General features: G+C 37.3%; 2 protein-coding genes across 6 annotated transcripts in view; both read left to right on the top strand.

The window, feature by feature from the left end:
• CPD (carboxypeptidase D) overlaps window positions 1-4,944 on the top strand; it is a 77,464-nt gene extending 72,520 nt beyond the window's left edge. The window contains exon 21 of the mRNA XM_082707018.1: window positions 841-4,944. Coding sequence (XP_082563144.1) covers window positions 841-1,067 — 227 coding nt within the window. The 3' untranslated portion in view covers window positions 1,068-4,944. The remainder of the gene's footprint in view (window positions 1-840) is intronic.
• Window positions 4,945-11,013: 6,069 nt separating this feature from the next.
• The window catches only part of GOSR1 (golgi SNAP receptor complex member 1), a 57,771-nt gene continuing 46,400 nt past the window's right edge, over window positions 11,014-22,384 (top strand). For 2 of the 5 annotated variants that reach the window (XM_082707249.1, XM_082707252.1), the window contains exons 1-4: window positions 12,810-12,937; window positions 15,322-15,442; window positions 19,720-19,807; window positions 20,164-20,271. In XM_082707249.1, the coding sequence (XP_082563375.1) occupies window positions 12,907-12,937; window positions 15,322-15,442; window positions 19,720-19,807; window positions 20,164-20,271 (348 nt within the window). In that variant the 5' untranslated portion in view covers window positions 12,810-12,906. Of the gene's footprint in view, window positions 12,169-12,322; window positions 12,342-12,809; window positions 12,938-15,321; window positions 15,443-19,719; window positions 19,808-20,163; window positions 20,272-22,384 lie in introns of those variants that run through there. The other 3 variants (XM_082707251.1, XM_082707253.1, XM_082707250.1) reach the window with 3 other exon arrangements.

The raw sequence follows: 22,384 nt of genomic DNA, 5'->3' as shown, positions 1-22,384 counted from the left end.
TGTATCTTTTTGACACAGAGAACCTTGGTTCATTTCTAAGTGCAATTTGGACTTGACCCAGAATAGCCAAGTTTTATTATAGGGTGTGGGGGGGAGAGATTCTTAATTAATAGAGAATGGTATATTGGAAACATGGTAAAATCATAGAGTCTGTTGTGGAGTGTTTAAAATAAGGAGTACTAGCTTGAATCAGATAAAGTGTGAATAACTTAGTGGTTAGAAACATAGGAGCTAGGAGTCAGCAGTGGTTTAAATCTGGCTTTCCCACCCATTTGCTGTCATGAACTTAATTTTTATTCTGATTTTATTATTATTTTCTGTTACTAAGACTCTTATTTTGATAACCTGTATATAAATACTTTGAATAAATGAGGGGTTTGGGATGAGGTAAAATTTACTGAAAAGGATCAGTAGAAGTCACTGATAGCCCTTTGTAGAACAGTAGACAGTTTGGTTTCACTGTGGTAAAAGAAAAATATGTGTATACGTACACATGCATGAAGAAAGCTCTGGAAGTACATTCACGAGAGTTGTTAAAAATGATCTCTACCCCTGGGGATAAAAATATATATTTATAAAAAATTAAAAATTAAAAAAAAATTATCTCTAGTTAATGGAGATGTGATGTGGAGTTTTGGCTTGGGGTTTTGGTGTTTTGTTTATTTCTATTTTTCTAATTTTGCATAGTAAACATGTACTGCCTGTGTAATAATAAAAGGTTGTTTCTCAGTGTATGAAATAAAAATTAAATAAAGGGCATATCATCAAAAGTGTCATTGTGAGCAGCTTATTTAGATGCTTCAAGTGGAACAGCACTCACATGGTGATCTTGTTTGGCAGGTGCCACCATGTCAGCCTTGGTCCTCACAGCTTGCATTATTTGGTGCATCTGCTCCATCAAGTCTAACAGACACAAGGATGGCTTCCATCGGCTCAGGCAACATCATGATGAGTATGAAGATGAAATTCGCATGATGTCAACAGGCTCCAAGAAGTCCCTCTTAAGCCATGAGTTTCAGGATGAAACGGACACTGAAGAGGAAACACTATATTCTAGCAAACATTGAAACACAGACTCCACACATCTCCCAGCATAAGTACCAAGTGAAATTACAGTTCCTTTTGGGAGACACTGCATTAAGAAGAGAGACTCTCTTGCTTCTTCAAAGAGCTTTGGGAAGTTAACTTGCTATATGTGTATCCTCTGTGAATTTGGCTGGCAGTTTTGAACTTCCCCTCCTTTAAGTACTCTTACCTTAAAAAAAAAAAAAATCTGCTTTCTATTTATGCAGCAGATGGGACAGCCACTTTGTTTTTCTTTTTAATTTAAGATGAGCTGTTTGGAGCTTATGTTATAAAGCCAACTAGTGGATGTTATATTTTGCACATCAGGTGTTTACTAGTGGCTTGACTTTTTCTCTTTATTTTAAATGGCCAAAAGAATCCAGAAACATTTAGGCAGGGACAGCAGTCAGAATCTGACATAAAGCTTTAAAAACTCAAGGTTTTCTCAACCTACTGAGAAGTACTTTTCTCTAGTTATTAAATAGCTGGAGTTTCTCTTATTCAGGTTTAATGGAGGCTGAATTGATTTTTAAATATATATAACATTAGGAAATGAATAAATGGGCTTCCGCATTTGGCTTTCTACTTTTTCCAAGGTTAGATCAGAACTGGTGGGCTATGCTCTAAAGCGGGATTTCACTACCTCTCTTATAAGGTTTAGCAAAGTTCTAAATACCCCCATTTTAAGGGAGAACTTGTTGAATTTGTTGTAAAAGATCTGAATGTCCATTTGAATAGAACTGAGAGGAAGATCTACCAAAAGCTAAAACTTGTGTCGCATATCTTTCAACTTGGTAATAATCCCACAGGTGCTGCTGCTTTTTATCTGTGAAGCACTAGTTTATTCTAGGAATGCCTAATTCTTTAATATTTCCTAAATTTGAACCTTTTTCTGTGTTGTACACTTATGGCTTTCAGATGACCCGGCAATGTACAAGATCTGAATTCAACTGAAAACATCTAGAAGTGTAGAAGAGACCTACTTGCACATTCTTTCACCGGCATTTGAACACAAAATACGTATGGTTCATGCTCCAGTTCAAGCCTACGGATATGCTACTGTTACTGAAATAGCTTGGGCCGTCTTACTCATATAGGCCTCTGCAAATGATTGGGTTCTTTGTCCTAATGTTTCATTTGACAGTCTCTTTTTGATCAACCAGTTTTGTTAAGAATTCAATTGAAAGCATTTAAATATGGCTCCCTCCATTAAAAAAAAAAAGTGTAAACAATGGACTGCCGTGTACTGTAACACTGTGGTGAGAAAGTATCATCTTCACTGCCACTCAGGTTATTGCAAAGACCTGAAAGATTTGCATTTTACTGTGTCTATCATATCATGCTTTTCAATGGAATTGATGCTTTTTGTAAGTATGAGTCTTACCAATGATCTAATGGTTTAATACTTTTGAATGTTTTTAATGGCCAAGTTGCTGCTGAATTTGTACTAAATCAGGGGATCAAAAAACTTGCTGTCATCCTTTCAAATTGTATTCTGTATCCATTAATGTACTGGTCATCCCAAAGCCTTCATATGGAATGGCTTATCACCTGTTTAGGTCATTCCAAGTTTTGTGAGGAATGCGCCCAAAGTGGCTTTATATAAAGAGATTTGGTTTAGCAGGAATAATGAGGTCATGACACCTGTTAGTATCTGTGATAAATTTGGGTGGTTCAAGGTTAAGCCATTCTGATATTAATCCTAGTATTAACAACTCTAAATTCTGAGCCCTTGCCACCCACTCTCACCACACCACATACACAACTAATACTTAATGAAATATACATGATTTAATGTCTTTGAACAATACTTTACATTTTCTTTAAGGAGGTGATGTGGTAGCATTGCTCTTTTTAGCTTTACTTTTTAAGAGCGCAAAGTCAAAACCAACAAAGAGCCTGAGTGGCTGGTCCTGCTTGGGACATTGTAGGTAGTAATGAAACAAAGTTGATGGGACAGCCTTTTCTTTATTAGCATTGGTCTTCACTAGAGGGTGCCTTTTAAATTCATTTCTCTTTTGAAATAACCATGTCTTTAACTGTTCATCACAGTGGCTGGAGTCCGTGTCTTTAAGCATGTATACAATTTTTTTTAGAAGTGAACACACAAATAGTTCTTTTAGTAATTTTTCCTGAAAGTAAAACCAAATTCTGCTATAAATCTTGACTCTTTAATGAATTTCTAAATCATGTGTTGCTCTGGAAAATAAGACCTTCTCAGCCTGTGTTAGCTTTGAACATGAATGTATAGGGTCATGACTACTAAGATTGTGTTCTCAGTCCCACTTTGTCTCTTATTTGTGGCTCTAATTTTAGACCACATTAACTGCTTAAGGCATTGAAGCCATATGGAATAGGGAATGCATTTCTTCAGTGTTTCTCCTAGAGACTTTCCATTTTCTTGGAGTCATGGAGGCAAGTAAGTATCACAGTATTAAGAAATTGGCCCAAATCGGAGTTGTGCCTTTCTTTACTCACAAGGCATGTTTTTTGTCCTGGTGATCCGTTTGTAAGCCTTCTTACCTCCCAGCTCCTTAATAAAAGCAAAGTGATTGAGTAGGTAATTTTCAAAGCGTCTGCCTGTGTAAATGTACTTGTACTGGTTATGCAGTTCGGTAAGATGAACTCAAGTTAATTTCAAATGGGTGGAGACCCCTTTTGGTTTTGTTGTGTTTTGCTGACCACTTGCTTAGTGTTTGGGATCCCGTCCAGTTGAGGAATGCTTGCACTTCTCACTGGAGGGAATTTGCTTTGCAACTTTGTCGTCCTCCAGAAAGGAAACTTAATGTGTATTTGGCCCAGTGCGATTGATTCGTTAATCTTTGGTAACTTTCACCTGGATGGAATTTGCTGAATTAATGAATATTGAACTTAAAAATCATTATGAGTTGACAAATAAATAAAAGGTAGTCCTTGTGCCTGAGCTTATTGTGTTTCTGAGCTAATACCAGTTTACACAGTAACCATGACTTACTCCTCCATTTCAATTTATTCTCAATACTAAATAGTTTCCACTTCTTGTTGCCAGATATGCACTTGTTGCCAGGTTTTGCCCCTGTTGTATTAAAAGCTTCTTGGCTATGAATGCTGTGATGGTGCCCTGCCTATGGTAGATTGCTTTAAAAATAGTAACTTTATTGCTACTACAAAAAATTCCACTGTGGTTGATGTTTGGTGACTTTCTACCTAGCAACTTTTTGTAACTCCTTGAGTTTCTGATTTGTTTTAACTGTAGCAGATTCTTTGGTGGTGATTAGGGCCCTTGATTAATGTCAATTAAACTTGGATTTCCAGTTCATAAAGAAATATCTCCCAACACCCATTCCTCCAATCTTTAGCAATAATTAATTAATATTCCACCTGATTTTCAGAATATTGTTAGTTGATTTTGATTAGACAGAACATATTATGAAATTTGAAAATAGGCTATCATTTTAAGGCAATTGGATATAAATTATGTAAATATGTATGATTATGACTTTTATAAATGGCATAACATGAATGTACTAGCTACATTCTGTGCTGGCCATGCGCAGATTTTCTGGAGGTATGATATAATGGTATTTTTTTATGCTCAGAGTAAAAATCAACTTTTCACCTCTCCATTTTGTCCGAGTGACATTCCCAGGCTCCCTAACAATTCTATAGCTACTTCTCTGAGGTGCCCAACACTCATTCATCTCAAGTGCTTCAGTCTTTGGTTTATTTCATGCACTGTGCCTTCAAAATGAAATTTTTAAAAGGGACTCTAAATGAAGTTGAATAGTAGTTTTAAAAAGTCAATCTGTGTAATTTATGTGAAATCTAATTGTAACAAGGTCCTTTCTGTTTTTTATATGTAAACAGATCTACTAATCCTGTATAAAAGTTATTTTATGATGTTTGTCTTTCTTTGTGTTTTGTCTCCTAATCTTTTTTCAAAAGCAATAGACAAGAAAAGATGATTGTCTCAATTTGAAAGCTATGTATTTCGTTTTCCTCCCTATATTAGGGGAAAAATAGTAGGCTAGGAACATAGAGTGTCACCTGTAGAGTGTTTTTGTCTTCAGGAATTTACTCAAAAGAAAGCTGTTTCTGAAATAATCACATCGTATAATAGCCAGAGTTCTCCTTTCTGTTTGTGGCTCAGCTAGATTGATAACATGTCCAATCACTCCACAAGAAACACCACAAAAATGACTGTTGAAAAGTTTATGTGCACATTTCAAACTTGTTTGTTAAAAACTTTGTCCTTTTTCCAAATAAGCCACATTTTATAATGTGTCCTGCTGCATTAGGCACAGTGGTGATGAATTCACCATCCGCTTTCCGTTTTTGTTGATACTGCTGGTCCAATAGACACAGGGAAAGTGAAGTTATGTAAAAAGATGGGCTCTGCTGACAAGGAACTCATAGTCCAGACCAGAGAAATAGAAATGGGAATAAAGCCGTACTTCCACAGCAGTTGGTTCCTCTAAAAATAAAATCTCTGTTGGAGGGGAACTATAACATGGAGATGTGAGTGTGCACATTGGAGTTGGCCCAATCTGTGATAAATTCTCAGCTCTCCAACTTGCTTCCTATGTGGCCTTGCATTGTATAGTTTTCTTCACATTCTCTTAAGTCTTACTTTCTCTACCAGTTAAGGAATAATACCCAGTAGGATTGTACTGATATAATAATTGACTCTGAATTGAATGCCCATGGTTATCAGCATCATTTTCCTTCATTTGCTGTTTTCTGATCTTTTGAAAGAAGAAAGAGAGGTATTGTAGCAAATATATGAACAAAGATCTGTTTACAGGAGTTCATTTTAATTTAGAAGAAATTCCTACACATGAATACCAAAAAAAAAGAGCGATGAAATTTTCCATTATGTAGTCCCATAGACTATCACATGGCAGTAAAGTTTTTAGAATTGTGCCAAATGCTTCATATTTGTTTTTAAATGAAATTAAATTGCATTTATGTATATTCAGTGAAAAGAGCCTTAATTAGCTGTGGCAGGAAGTCCAAATAGTAATAATGGTTCTTTTCCCTTCAATGTTTGAAATATTTTTCTGAATTCTTTTGGTCAGGAATTTTCTTGTAACTGATCAAGAAACTTTTGGTTTGTATCATAAATGGTTATCTATCAATCATGTTTCATTTTTCAGGTTTCTAGAAGCTGATTGTTCTCAGCAATTACACATGATGTTCAGTGCTAATACAATTCAGTTCTGAATAAGTGCCATTCTGCGAAGGCTTCATGTCTTATACTCACCTGCAGCTAGAAAGCCAACTCATTGTATGCTGTTTGTTGCAGAGCTCAGATAAATACCTCCATTATTACCCACAATTTAAAAGCAATGAAATCAGCATATGAAGCCCAACTTTAATATCACAATTTCCACCTACATTAATCAGTAGAATGTTAAAAAACAAACATGTTACTACTTATGCATTTCGTCTGAAGTCAGATGGAATCCTATTCCCTTTTAACTGTGTAAACAAATGTAGACAAGGCAAACAAGAATTGGAGCAGAAAGTTGTCCAAGTTTAGAGACCAGCCTGAACAAGATTGAAGATGGAAGGGTGAGAAGATTGAAAGTGTGGTCATTGGAAGTGGGAATATATTGAAACGGACACCTCAAATTCAGCAAAGACAATTTATGGATTCAGTTACAAGCAATATAAAAAGGCTGTGATGCAATCGAAGGCAGCACGTGGAGAAATTAAAGATGGAACATCTAGAAAGATTGCAGATTAAATAGAAATTGTCATAACATGGATTACATTCTGTGATGGCCATTGATATTGAGGCAAAGCAAGGGGGTTGTGGGGGAGAGATCTAGATTGCTAGATCTGAACCACTACTTTTTTTGAGTATTTGAAGTTATTCTAATATTTCTAATTATTATTGTCCCTTACTAGGTATTATATGATTCCAGTAGAGGTGTTCAAGATCAAACAGGCTTTTGATTTAGCATTTGAAGGATGCCCATAAGAACTGATCCTAAAGATAGGGAATGGGATAGGTGGTGAGTGGGCTGATTATGATAATGGCTGAATTGGACAACTGGATTTTTTTAGAGAATAGCTTTAGGTTTACAGAAAACTTGCAAAGATAATATAGAGTTGGCAATGGGTTTTTATTTGGAGCATGTGAGTGTTAGGGCAACAGACGAAAGATTGTATATATAGTTTTCTATTCATCAGACTTGAATGGAACACATTTGAAAGGGACTGGGCACAGCAAATACCATGTATAGAATCTAATCATGCATGCATAGTCTACGTGATCCAGGTGTCAAGCCATGTAGTGATACCTCAGTGAACTGAGCTAAACTCAGTTCTTCTCTAATGGATGGTATTTCCATCCTAGATTTGGGGGAGACCTAATGATTTTGCAATGACCAAACATGGGCAAAGATAACCCAGCATGCAGAGAAATAAGACACCACCAATAAGAAAGCAGAAAAAGCCGTATACTGGTTTCAGGTGTTGACATTATCAGGCCCTGTAAAACAAATAAACTGTTTTCAAAGAATAAAAGATAAGCCTGAGACTATCACAGGAAACAATAAAATAACAGAAATTCCAGCAGTGAAAGTACAGAAGTTAGGATGCACAGTTAAAATGGCAAATTGGACACACAGAAGCAGTGACCTTCAAAACAGACCCAAAGAAACTCTCTGACACAGTGCAGAGACAAAAAGGTAGAAGAAAATAGGAAGGTGAGGGTAAAAATGTGACAACATAAGACTAATACATGTTTGGTCATTGGAATTCTAGAAGAAAAAGAATGGAATGTAAACTATTTTGAGACAATGATGCAGAACTTTCCTAAATTAAGAAGTGGTATCTATCGATTAAAGAAACTCAATCTAAGTAAGAAAAAGTAAACACCCACACCTAGACAATGAGTGAAGCTGCTGAGCACAAAAGACAAAGTTGGGGGGAGTGGTCAGAGAGAAAATAAATTAACTTGAAAAAAATAGCAGTAGGACTAAAAGATTAGACTCACTCCCAACCACAGAAACCAGAGTACAGTAAAAATCGTATTTTGAAAGTTCTGGGTAAAACATTAAATAGCTTCCAACATAGAATTCTACATTAAACATACCATTCAAGAGTAAAGGTCAGCTTCCAGGCAACTAAAGTCATTGATGGCAGCCTGTTTCCTAATGTTTCATTGCAAAATAATGCAAAGAAAAAGAAGGGAAAAGGAAACCTACACAAAAGCCACACTCTCAGAGTAACTTGAAGTCAGAGAATTTTGAATCAAACTTAATAAAATGAGCAAAATCACCAGATCTCAACATGTACTCTCATATGTCTGCACTGGCACCATCCCAATGCAGGGCTTTATGGAGCAAAGGCAGATGGAGATAATCTGCAAGAAAGACAGAAGGAGGATGACTGTGCAAGGACGTTGCAGACGTTAATCTGTAACCACTGCCAGAAAGACCAAATCTATCCTCAGTCCGAATCTAAAAACATGTCCAAGTACATCAGAGCACAAACTATAGGGAAGGGGCTTCAAAGTGGGCACAATTCAAAGGGGGCAGGCATAATTTAAAGGGACAGCATGAAACATAGCTTTTGGTGAAGGAAAAAAGTGGAAAAAGTAGAAACATCCTTTGACAATTAGATAATGAGGAAGAAAAGCAGCAAGGAGGAAAATTCAAGAGTCTTCCAAAATAAGAATAGTGCAATGGGCGCCTGGGTGGCTCAGTGGATTAAGCCTCTGCCTTTTGCTCAGGTCATGATTTCGGGATCCTGGGATGGAGTCCCACATCGGGCTCTCTGCTCAGCAGGGAGCCTGCTTTCTCCTCTCTCTCTCTGCCTGCCTCTCTGCCTACTTGTGATCTCTCTCTCTCTCTCTCTCTGTCAAATAAATAAATAAATAATCTTAAAAAAAAAAAAGTTAAGAGTAGTGCAAAACTGGAGCACTTAAAGCCCCTCCCTATCACCAAAACAAACCCACAAGAAACCTACTACCAAGTGCTTGAATTTCACTAGACTGATGGAAGAGAGCTCAGCCATGAATGAAGCATGGAAATATAAAATATGGATTCTGACATGGAAAAAGCAAATTTGTCATCACTTGCAGATTTGATTGTGCACCTGAAAAATACAAAATAACCTACAGGCTAATTAGAAATAATAAGATAATTCAGTTCGACTTCCAGCTGTGGGTGAATTGGCTTGAAACATAAAGACCTATCCATCAAGAACAATGAGAAAAGCTGGATTTAAAAGCAAAACCAAAAACTTGTTTGAAGGATTGAAGAACTATTAAGTTACCAAGGACTTATGGGGTTGAGATCCTAAAGCAAAGGGAATTCAGGGGTGAACATGATAGTAAAGTTTTATCGTAAGGCATTTGTTGACGCATAACCAGTGACTGAGAGAGATAGCTACTAGGGAAGAGGTCAAGAGGCAGAGAACTTGAGCAGAAGCTGTAGGCAGTAATCATTGGGTCGGGGGAAAATACAAATTTAGTATCTATCAAGGAAGGGAGAGCTGCTCAACAGGCTTTCAATTAGGACACTTGAGTGGCTACGTATTAGAGCAAGGGACAATCAGAGACAGACACATTTTTACAAACCCAGAATCCTATGTGGTGTTAGTGCCACCCGGGGCTGGAGTAAGCTAATGTGCCACTACCCAAACCACTGGCACCAAGCAGCAATAAACGGACTCTTGGGGAAGATAATATCTGAAGCCTCAAATGTTTACTACAAATTTTAATTTATGATGTATAATTTATAATATACAAATAATTGAAAGTTATTTCTGTTGTCAAAAAACAAAAGATGAAAGATCAAGGGGGGGGGACAGGAACAGTTCCACAAGAGTTACAGACTTTTCATTTATTAATCATGACAATGAATAAATGCAAAAAGAAAAGATGAAAACTTTTAGCAAAGAACTGAAATCTAGTAAAAAGTAAGGGAGGTTTTGATTCCAGACAAAATGGAGCAGATATATCTCTCTTCTATTCCTCCTAATAACCAGAGCAAAAAATCTCATGTATTGTCTGCAAAACAAATAAGATTCAGGATGGTGGAGAGAAGAATGCAGACCAGTTAGGGACCTCAGGATTCAAGAAATGATATGTGGTGAATTCCTTGGGTTTTCTTTCTGCCTCATATATCCTACTGTGGGTGTTGCATTATATATCCCATAATGGAGGAGCTGGCAATCCAGAGATGAGATGCCAAAGGGTGGAGACACAAAAATCCCAAAGAAAATACTTCTGTAGCCAAAGGACACAGAAAGGGGCAGCCTACCAAGAGGGAATAGTTTTATTTCTTTTTTTTTTTAAAGATTATTTATTTGTTTATTTGACAGACACATCACAAGTAGGCAGAGAGGCAGGCAGAGAGAGGAGGAAGCAGGCTCCCCGCTGAGCAGAGAGCCTGATGCAGGACTCAATCCCAGGACCTTGAGATCATGACCTGAGCCGAAGGCAGAGGCTCAACCCACTGAGCCACCCAGGCACCCCGAGATGGAATAGTTTTAAACAATAATTGCACTACTCCAGCCAAATGCTACTGAGAAAACTGAGGCCCATCTCTACCCCTTATAGCAATGGCTAAACTGGGGGCAAAGACTCTACTTGCGCCTGGCTATAAAGAAGCCAGGGTGGTGGGTGGTGTCAAAGAAGGCCCAGGTCAGGGAGCCTGGAAGGCTCAGTTGGTTGACTGTCAGACTCTTGGTTTCCATTCAAGAACAACCCCAAGTTGGGAGATCAAGCCCACCACAGAAGCACGCACAAGGATAGTCCACTTCCCCTCTTATTCTCCCTTTCCTTCTGCCCCTCACCCCTGCACACTCTGAAATAAATATTTTTTTAAAATGAAGATGATGAACCAGGTAAAGAGCCAGGACCTCCATCACAGCACAATGGTTATAAGCACACACCCCCCATTATGGTGTCAGTGGGTGCCATCCGGGGAAGGGTAACAAGGCATCCCCAACATAGCAACTGGGTTATCGACAGAGGCCAGGGGAGAACCTGAACTTCTCTACTTCAACCTTGAAGCAACAAGCCAGTTTCCCATCACCCCCACTAGCACAACGTCAGAGGAGTTCTGCTTAAACAGAAGACTTAAATATCCAGGGTCTTATAATACCTTAAAATAGGCAGGACTACAACTTAAAAATCATTCATTATACCAAGGACCCAGGAAATTTCAACTTGAAAGAAAAAAAGATAATAGATGTCAATATCAAGATGATGCACATGTTGGAATTATCTGACAAGAACATAAAATATATTTTAGTGAGAAATTACAAATAAACTTAGGACAAATGATAAAAAGAGTCTCAGCAAAGAAATAGAAGATATGAGGAACGAAACGGAAATTTTAGATTTGAAAACCCCAATAAATGAAATTTAAAAATTCAGTCAACCCCTTCAATAACAGAATGGAAGGGACAGAGGAAAGATATGGCTGTCAGTGAACTTGAAGACAGAGCACAGAAATTACCCAATATGAACAACAGAAAACAGGCTGAAAAAAATTATTAAAGCCTCAGATATGGAGAGTACACCAGATCTCTAACCAAAGGTCTACTATTTGTGTCATTGGAGTCCCAGAGGGAGAGGAAAAAGAGTATGGGGCAGAAAAAAATATTAGAAGAAACAATGGCTGAAAATTCCCCAAATTTGGCAAATGACATAAACTGAAGATTCAGGAAGCTGAGCATATCTCAAGCAGGATAAAACCAAAGAAATCCATACTAAGACACATCTTAATCAACTTTCTGAAAAGAAAAAGTTTTGAAAGCAGTGAGAGAAAAGATACCTTAGCTATAACAGAAAAACAATTCAAAGAACCGCCAACTTCTCATCAGAACCTTGGAGGACAGGAGGAATTGGCACATTTTCCAGTGCTGAGGAAAAAAGAAAATTGTGAACCTCAGATTCTATATCTGGCAACAATATTTTTCAGGAATGAAGAGAAAATCAAAACGTTATCAGATGAGGGAAAACTAGTAGAATGTGTCTCCAGCAGACCTACTCTTTTAAAAATGGCTAAATGAAGTTCTTGAAACAGAAGGAAAATGGTAAAAGAAGAAACCTTGGAACATTGGGAATGAAGAAAGAAAAATGGAAAGAATAAAATATGGGTAAATACAGTTAGCTTTCCTTCTTTTGAATTCTATAAATTACGGTTGACAGTTGAAGCAAAACCGATAACGTTACCTGATGTGGTTCTCAATGAATGTAGAGGAACTCTTAAAGAGAGTTCTAAATGGAAGTGGGTAAAGGGACAGGTATGATTTAAACACCTTTACAAGAGGTAACTTTACTACATTTCACTGGAACTGGTAAAATGTGGGCACAAGCCGAGTGTGAGAATTTATGTATCTATATGGGTGGCTCTGGACGGCGGATTCTAACAGGTTGAGGGGGACAGGATGAGGTGCGTGGAAGCAGTTAGCACACACTTTAAGATGAAAGGGTTGGTCTTGGAAAGAAAAGAGCCTCAGGTTGGCTAAAGACACACATTGAGAAAAGCAAAGGGGAATAGGGACTTGCGTCTGACGATGACTTTCTTCTCAGCCAGGCAGGCCCCTGCTAAGAGAGGGGATTAGCCGATTGAGGGCGATGATGCGGGTTTGGGGCGCCGAGAGAGGATATGAGCACCAGAAGGGCACATAATTCAGGTAGTGTAGGGGTTAAAACTAGTTTTCAGCCCCACTGCTCAAAAGCTGTAAGGTGATGAATTGACCGCCAGGTGGCGGTGTCTGTGGAAGCTTACGTATCCCATCGGCCCTGGCGCCGGGGCGGAAGAAGGTGCGGAGGTAATTCTCTGGTTCGCATCGCCTCTACTCTTCTATCCCGACTGACGTTGGACAACAAAGATGGCTGCAGGAACCAGCAATTATTGGGAAGGTGAGGGCGAGGCTTCCGTATGTGTCTCGCCGAGAGGCAGAAGGGCTGGGTGGGGACGGGTCTTGGGGGAGGCGGCAGAGGAAAGAGCCTGGCCTCCGGAGGGGCCGCGCCGGCGGGTGGGGCACGTACAGTCGGGGCCGCGGGCCTGGGCGCTGAAGAGACCGAACGGTCTGGGGCAGGGGGCTGACCCGAGAGGCAGCGAGACCTGGAGCAGGGGGTGGGCGGAGAGAGGTGAGCGGCGATGAAGTGGAAGAGGGTCCTGAGTCACTGGAGGAGGACTGGGTTGAGGAGCTAAGCGAACTTGGACGCAGGGGTTTGGGACACGAACTCTGAGAGGAGACGAGTTTTGAACGAGAATATTCCGAGCCCAGGAGGCTGGAAGACTCAGCGTTTTAAGAGTTGAGGTCACTGTTGGACAGTTGAGCAGGATAAGGGAAAGAAGGAACTTGTCAGTCCGGTCCCTCGAGAGAAGTTGTATGAACGAAGTGTCTCCTACTCGGTCCCCCTGGCAGCTTCAGGCTGGGACTTCAAGGATTGGGTGTCGAGTCCCGTTTGAAGGCAGAGGAAATAACTTTACCAAACTCTGCTGTGAGACGAGTTTTGTTCAAAAAGAGAAAGTTGAGAGAACCAGTGTGAATTGCAACGATTGCATTTGCTGTCCCTCTTCTGCCAAAAGAACTGTCTTGTGATTTGACGAGTACGTTTTTTTAATCACTGAAAATACGTTCCGATAAAGTGCGCTCATGTAAAACGCACTCCTGGACCATGATAACGACCACGGATCAGAGAATGCTCGTCTTTTTCTTTCAATTGTGTCTTTGCTTTATTACGATAGAAACTACTCTCCAAGCCTCTCGGAAACCACAAGTAACAGTATTGTCACAGCCCCTTGGTCTAAGAGCTTAATTAATTCTGAGTTCATCCATACTTGCTTGTATGTATGTACCTCGGGCCTACTTTCAGAATGCTTTTAGTTGATGTTTTCTATTAAGAAAGACAGTTACTCGTTAGAGAGAACCGTAATTATAGTTTAACACACGCATTTAAATGCCTATTTGAAATGAATACTAGATAGAAAATATTTTAAAATTATGTACACGAGGCTATTAGTATTTTTAATACTAGTGATTAGGCTGTAGTTTTTTGAAGCGCTGTGCTGTAGTAATTATAGCATCTTATTATTGACAACTTACTCTGTGCTTTAAGCTCATGGTTACTAAACCCTGAAGGTAGGGTCCTGGAATCCAGCCCTATGTCAGGAGGGGAGCTCAGTGGGGAGTCAGCTTGAGGATTTCTGTCCCTCTCCCTTTGCCCGTTCCCCTGGTGCGCGCGCGCGCTCTCTCTCTCTCTCAAATAAATAAATCTTTTTTAAAAAGTGGAGGTTCCTAAGTAGATTTTCAATAAATCTCAGAGTCAGTTCTCAGAATCTTAGAACATTAGGGTGAGAGAAGATTCTGAGACTTGGTCATTTCTGGCAAAATATGCTCCACTATATTACAGTGCTTCTTACTTCTGGTTGCTGATAAATATATTGAAATAATGTTTTGTAACCCTTATTCCCGAAAGATGAGATCCTTACAATATTCCTTTCTAAATTTCAGCCCTTTTATTTTGACAGCCACTTGACCTTGAATGAGAATACTCACATCTTAGATGTAGGTTTCTGGCTTGGGGCTTCTCTCCCTCAACTACTAGGCCAAACTACTATAGCAGTGTTTCTGTTTGCTTGTGTTCTTTTAAAACTTAGGCCCTTATTTTGTCATACTTATAGTTGACCTTGTTAGTCACACAGTTCCTTATTAACTTAAGTATCTCTAAATTTCTTTCAGTAAACTTATTGAAAGACCAATTTTTAATCCTTTGTTGATTATTTTTTTCTTTAAGCTTCAGCTACTAAGTCATTCTACTTATAATTTCATAAGCTTTGGAATATAAAGAGATAGGACAATCTCTGTCAAAAACAGTGATGATCTCTTTTTTATGAAATTAGTTGATAAGTTGTTACAATGCCTGTTATAAATCATAGGCAGTTTCTTTATGATTCGTATTCTCTTCTTTTTCCCCCCAAATTACAAAATTGTAGACATTGTTACAGAAATAATTTCAGAGATTTAGAACATTTGTTGTCTAGCTATCTTTGGAATACAGGTGAAGTTTTCTACCTGTCACTATTTCTCCCCTTCTTGACCCATCTGAAGTTTAAGTAAGAGACAGTTTGCCTTTCTGGGTAAGTCTTTGGCTGTCTCCTTTTAACACATTTCTTTATGAGGAATCTAGATCAATATATGATTATTTTCATGGTTTATTCAGAATAGTTTTGTAATTTTTATGTCTGCTGATGGACTCTTTGTGTTTAATTATTTACTTTTCAAATTTTGTTAAAGATCTCAGGAAACAGGCTCGACAGCTGGAAAATGAACTTGACCTGAAACTAGTTTCCTTCAGTAAACTATGTACAAGTTACAGTCACAGCAGTGCCCGAGATGGAAGACGCGACAGGTATAGGTACTACCAGATTCTGTCTCTTATGCCTTACAGCATAGAATTTTTTTTTTATAGAATTTTTTAAAAGCATTAAAAAATAAACTGAAATATGTAACTCTGTAACTTGGTCTATTGGTGAATTTTTCGTATTTTATTTTTTTGTTACTGATTATATTTTAGAGATTTATAAAAATTCTTCTTAATTCTTGAGACTTACATTCATTTGGGATCCTCAGGCAAAGGTTGTGATGGTATTAAGAGGGAGATGCTAAGACTTAAGAATGAGTTTCTCATTCTTTTTCTAGTTCAGCCAGTGTAAGAAATATGATTTGTATTTTGTATTTCTTTATATTTCTTTATTGTATTTCTTATATCTCACATTCTATTTCTTATTTCTCCTGGTTGCTGACTGGATCTGAGAAACTACCCAGATGTAAAGTATACATACTGCTAGTCTGGTGTTTTAGAATGAATCTAATGCAGTGTGTATCCTCACTATTAATCATCCAACCTATTTTTTTTTTAAGATTTTATTTATTTATTCGCAGACAGAAATCACAAGTAGGCAGAGAGGCAGGCAGAGAGAGGAGGAAGCAGGCTCCCTGACGAGCAGAGAGCCCAATGTGATGTGGCGCTCGATCCCAGGACTCTGGGATCATGACCCAAGCTGAAGGCAGAGGCTTTAACCCACTAAGCAACCCAGGCGCCCCATCCAAGCTATTTTTAATTTGAAGGTTTTTTTTTTTTTTTTTTTTTGAGAAATCAGAATGCTATTATATTGAACACCTGTAAAATGTAATCTTTGAATCTTATGCTCACTTTAGGCCATCTACTTGTTAAAAAAAAAAAAATTAGGAAATATTTAAGACACTTAGAAAGGTATAAAGAATAAAGGATCCTCATGTGTCTATCTCCCTCTTCAAGAAATAATCATTATCAGTTCAGTTATCAGTATCCCATTTTCTGCCTCCGCATAGTCTCCATGTTTTTACTACATGTTTGCTTCCTAAACAATTTATGGTATCTTTCTGTAGTTTTGCAACTCGCTTTTTGTTTAACATTATCTTTATGATTAAGCTTTGGATACATTTAACTGTGGTATATTCATTTGCTGCATATAGTATCATATTGTGATCATATAGTTGTATATTGTAGTCTGTAGATGGACATTGTTTCTAATTTTTGCTAATTAATAATAACTTTAATAGCTGACACAGAGTTCCTCAGGTATCAGGTAGTCTATTTTTAGCCTTTTATGTGAAGTCTGCTAGGAACATTTTTACCTATACAAATATTGTATATCTAGCAGTGGAATTGCTGGTTGCATAGTTAGTTGTTATCTTTTCTTTCACATACTTTTTTGAAGATTGGCAGTGGGTGGGATTTTTTTTTTTTCCAGCTAATAATAATAAAACAATAAAAATTGAGCATGGGTTTAAACCCAGGTATTTCTATCTCCAGAGCCTGTACGCTAAACCTTTCTGTGAACATTCCAACAAAAGACTCATTTCAATACCATAGCCAAAAGCGCATATTATTAAAGAATTAAAGATAGCAAGGCCAACATATTGACTGTAGGACCTAAAAGTAAGCTGCCAGCATGTCATAAAGCTTTGACTGTAGTACATTGTTTTGGACTTGCCTTTATTTAGCAAGCAAAGAAAATGAAGAAGGTTCTTTTGTATGTATAAACTTAATTTTATCACTGGAAAGCATTTTTCCTGAATTTAAGTCTCCTACTTGACTATGCCAGTGAGCATACAGTTTTGAAACTGAATTAATTGTCAGGAGACACAGTTGCATGATGCTTTTTCTATGTTTACTGTGCTTCATGAACTTATACTTTTATGACCTTTTTAAAGGGAAAACTATCTTGAAAACATTTCTTAAGGAATTCTACAACAGATTGAGACTGAGTTTTTAGATTCCTGTAGCCCAACTCTCCCTTTAGTAAGAAGCCTCAGGCCATGAGGATCAAGATCCAGTGTGTATTCTAAGTGTTTTGTTATTGTCCAGATTGAAAGCATGTCATAATGAAGAATCTCAGTAATGACCACAATTTTTCATCTAGGAGTAACTTTTTTTTACTTTATGTATTTTGAGAACTTGATGGTCTATGGATCATCACATATCTATAAAATAAATTCAGTTTAACTGAATCGTAGTATTGTGGAGAAGGGAGTTTTTGACTATTTCCGTGAACTCCTATACTCTAAGAATGGTGAATATAGAGATTGTCTCCTCACTCTATACTCATTCTCATATACTCTATACTCTCCTCACTCTATACTCCTCATCTCCGTACTCATTTAATGAGTATCTACCATGTGCCAGGCACTACCATTCTAGGTGCTTGCCATATATCTGTGAACAGGCAGTTTCCCTCTTCATGGAGCTCATATTCGTTGGCCCAATGTTCTTTTTCATGTATCTGGTAGGGGAGGATCTGTATTAGTAGTATTTAAGGCATTTTTGCCTGGGCGCACTCTAATACATAACCACAGAACTTTGGGTTGACTTTGACATATAAAGAACTAGATATTAGGATATATTTTAAGGCAAGTAAATTGACATGTTTTAAGAAGCAATAAAAATTTGGACCTAGTTAAACATCTTAAAAGTAAAAATCCTTTTTATTAGTCAATTTTTGGTTATTTCATTGCTCATTACTATTGCTGTGGAATTGTACCTGGAGAAGAGAAATAGTAGCTAAAGTGTTTTTTTGATGTTAAACTGATGATTTAATCTCTCTTCATTCACCACACCCAAGCACTGTCACAGGGCAGGACAAAGTCTTCAGCAAGATTGAAGAGCATTGTCATTGCCTGCATACTTATCTGTGTCCAGTATAACTGAGATCTCTCTTAAGCTGCTCACATGATAATGCATACCATTTGGGGAGAGAATGAAGGTTAGTGGTTTTTCAGAAGAGGCAAGAGAAATTTTCTGGACATCTGGTTTTAATTTAGGATTTGAATCTGTCAAACGTAAGTTTCATTTGCAAAAAGTTAGATTTTTGACTGACTGTTCATATTAGAAGACAGTTGACATTTTTGTTAAAAACAAAACAAAACAGGGGCACCTGGGTGGCTCAGTGGTTAAAGCCTCTGCCTTCGGCTCGGGTCATGATCCCAGGGTCCTGGGATTGAGCCCCACATCTGGCTCTCTGCTCTGTGGGGAGCCCGCTTCCCTTCTCTCTGCCTGCCTCTCTGCCTACTTGTGATAATCTGTCAAATAAATAAATAAAATATTTAAAAAACAAAACAAAACCTGAAACAGTTGTATAATATAGGTGGAAATGTAGAGAGTTGCTGGACATGGTTATCTGTATTAGACTTAAAGTCAGTTCCTGATTACTTAATAACTAGGTACCCAATCTAGTTTATGTAAATCTCAGTGTTATTTCTCTTTGGTAAGAAGAGCGAACATGGGGCGCCTGGGTGGCTCGGTGGATTGGGCCGCTGCCTTCGGCTCAGGTCGTGGTCTCGGTGTTCTGGGATCGAGCCCCGCATCGGGCTCTTTGCTCGGCGGGAGCCTGCTTCTCTCTCTCTCTCTCTCTGCCTGACTCTCTGCCTACTTGTGATTTCTCTCTCTGTCAAATGAATAAATAAAATCTTTAAAAAAAAAAAAAAAAAAAAAAAAAAAAAAAAAAGAAGAGCGAACTTAATTTGAGGAGCCATTATTGCTTTGGAGTAAAAATTAAAAGATTATTCCTCACAGATCCCATAACATAATCTGTAATACCTTTTATGCTTCCTTTTATATGTAGTACCACTTAGTTCTATGGTTTTGTTCCACATAATTTGCTCTTTTAGATTTAGCATTTAATTGGGCACTGCCATTGTATTGTGTAAGTTACTTTCATTTGGGAAATTTCTTTACATTATTAAGGTTAGATGTATGTATTAAAGTTTAAAAAAACTTCTATACAATTATATTTTATACTGTGGTGTGCTTGAGTGGCTCAGTCAGTTAAGCATCCAACTCTTGAGATGGAGCCCTGCGTCAGGCTCTCTACTGGGCGTAGAGCCTGCTTACGATTCTCTCCCTCCCTTTGCCTCTTCACTGCCTGCACCACCACAACACCCCAACACCCCCACAAAAACAAATTTTATTTTATACTGACTATAATAATTAGAATGTGTGTGATCTTTATAGGAAAACTTCATAAAACTATAGTTAAACAGAGAACATCTGGGGTTCCACTTGACCTCTTTAAGAGTACCTTATTATTTTAAGTATGTTTATAAAGAATTAGGTTTGAGTAATGGATTCTCTTTAATGGAACTTCTCTTTAGCTCTGACACAACACCCCTTTTAAATGGATCAAGCCAAGACAGAATGTTTGAAACAATGGCAATTGAGATTGAACAGCTTTTGGCAAGGGTAAGTACTTTCTGTTAAATGGCTATTTTATTAGTCAACTGTGTTAATCACTTGTTAGATACGGTACTAGATTATATTAACACAGACATGTTTATAGAAATCACCCTTTCATCCAAGACAAGTGCCTGTCCAGGCCCCTTGAATTTTGATTATAGCCATTCTCAGGTCTTATGGGTATTATTTTAGGCTTTATGGACTACCTGGGGGGAAGTACTGAATCCTTCTCTGTCTTTGGTTTTGGGGTGGTCTTTTTGTTTGCTTTGCTCTTAGCTAAACAAGCATATAGGCAAATAATTTACTATTATCTATAGTGCTTTTTAAAATATTTTTATTTGTTTTCTTTTTCTTCTTTTTAGCTTACGGGAGTAAATGATAAAATGGCAGAATATACCAACAGTGCAGGTGTCCCATCTTTGAATGCTGCACTGATGCATACATTACAGAGACATAGAGATATTTTGCAGGTAATGTATTGGGTTTGAGATTTTTAAGTTATTGTAGTGTTGTTGTTGTTTTTTTAAATCCCTGAATAGAATATGTATAAATGTATTTAAGAGAATAAAGGGAAGACTCTTCTGGGACAATAAATACTTTGCTGTAGAAATTTGTCTTGTTTTACTTTTTTTTCTCTTGGTATGATAAAATTCTGAAAATATCTGATAGCTCTTGCTTTTGCCTGGTAAAAATGAATAATATGCATCACTAGGTAAATATACTTCTATTGTGGGAGACCTTGCTAGCTCCCAGTAACAGTGAAATAGCTAATGGTCATGCATAGGCCAAATACCATGGTTTAGAGTGTACTTTCATTAGGCTTTGAAGATGAACTGGAAGGGAGGTAATTTACTATATTTAGTCTGTTTGAGAAAATATTAAAAGTGTGCCAACAAAATGAAATAAACTCTCAGATTTACATACAAATGTGTTAAATAGGAAGTAGTACAAATAGGAAGACAAGTGTTTTTAATGTTGGAAAAATTCAGCAATCATTTCTAATTTTAAAAACGCTTATAAAAATAGGAATAGGAGGATACTTTATTTACTTAAGACAAAAATGTTTATCTCATGTTAAAGCTAGCCTGATGCTTAATAATAAAGCACTGAAAGCATTCCCTCTGAAGAAAGAAACAAGATAAAGATATCCCCAATCACCACAGATGTTTATTATTGTTTTGGAAGTTCTTGATGGTGCAGTCAGACAGAGATATAAATAAACAAGATCTAAATAGTGACAAGAAAGAGGCAAAACTTTTATTATGTAGCAGTGAAAAATTACTTATCTAACACAACCAAGAAAAACAACTGAAAAAATTAGAAACAAATTTAATAAAATGGTAGATTTTGAAATTAATATATTGAAACAAGTTTCCTTACATATAACAGTAACCTGAGATAAAATATAATGGAAGAAACTGAAATCCTTGTGTATAAATTTAATAATAATGAATAGTACCTGCATGTATAAAACATTACAAGGAAAATAAAAGATTTAAGTACGGGAAGGAATTACTCTGCCTTTGGAAGATTTCTCTCTAAGCCAACTTATGAATTGAGTGTCTTCCAAATAGAAAAAGAGGTTTTTGTTTCTTTTTCTTTTTCTTTTTTAATTAGCAAAATGACATCAAAGTTTATTTGGAATCACAGACATACGAGTGTAACCAAGAAAAAAAAATATGAAAATGAAGATAAGTAGTAAAGGATACCTAATTCTACCAAATATTAAAACCTGTTAAGAAGCTGGAAGAATTAAGACAGTTTGATTCTGGAGGAAAAAAATATACCAATAGAACAGAACAGAGTTCACATGGAAATTAAGTTTCTGATAAAGGTGCTATCTTACTTTATTTATTATTAAGTTTTTTTTTAAAGATTTTATTTATGTATTTATTTATTCATTTGGCACAGAGAGACAGAGAGAGAGTATAAGCAGGGGAAACAGCAGAGAGAGAAGCAGGCCCCCCAGTGAGCAGAGTACTGGATGTGGGCCTCAATCCCACCTGAGCCGAAGGCACTACTCAGGTGCCCCTAGAGGTGGTATTTTAGATCATTGGGAAACAGAGTATCATAAATTAAGTAGGCCTGTAATAATAATTGACTAATTATGTGGCTGGTGGTGGTTGCAGGGGAGAGAAAAGAGGGAGAGACCAGGAGGAACAAATTTGAATTTCTGTCTCAATCCTCACATCCAGAATAAATTCCAAACGGACAAAGATTTATATGTAGAAAAATAAACTATAGAAGTTCAAAATAAAGCATGAGTAAAATTATACATTTTAGAAATTAGACCTTTCTAGGGGAGCCAGGGTGGCTCAATTAATCATCTGCTTTGGTCATGCTCCCAGGGTCCTGGGGTTGAGGCCCATGTCAGGCTCTTTGCTCACTGGGGAGCCTGCTTCTCCCTCTCCCCCAGCTTGGTCTCTGTCAAATAAATACATAAAATCTTTTTAAAAAAATTATACATTTCTAAACAATACTTAATAGCAGAAAAACTATAACAAATGTCTGATTTGCTTAGTGTACAGAGAAATAATAGAGATAAAAAGATAACCTAATAAGAAAATGGGCAAAGGATATGAA

The sequence above is a fragment of the Mustela nivalis genome, assembly GCF_964662115.1.
Source record: "Mustela nivalis genome assembly, chromosome: 17".
In the NCBI taxonomy this organism is placed as follows: Eukaryota; Metazoa; Chordata; class Mammalia; order Carnivora; family Mustelidae; genus Mustela; species Mustela nivalis.
This window is presented reverse-complemented; position numbering and strand designations above follow the sequence as displayed.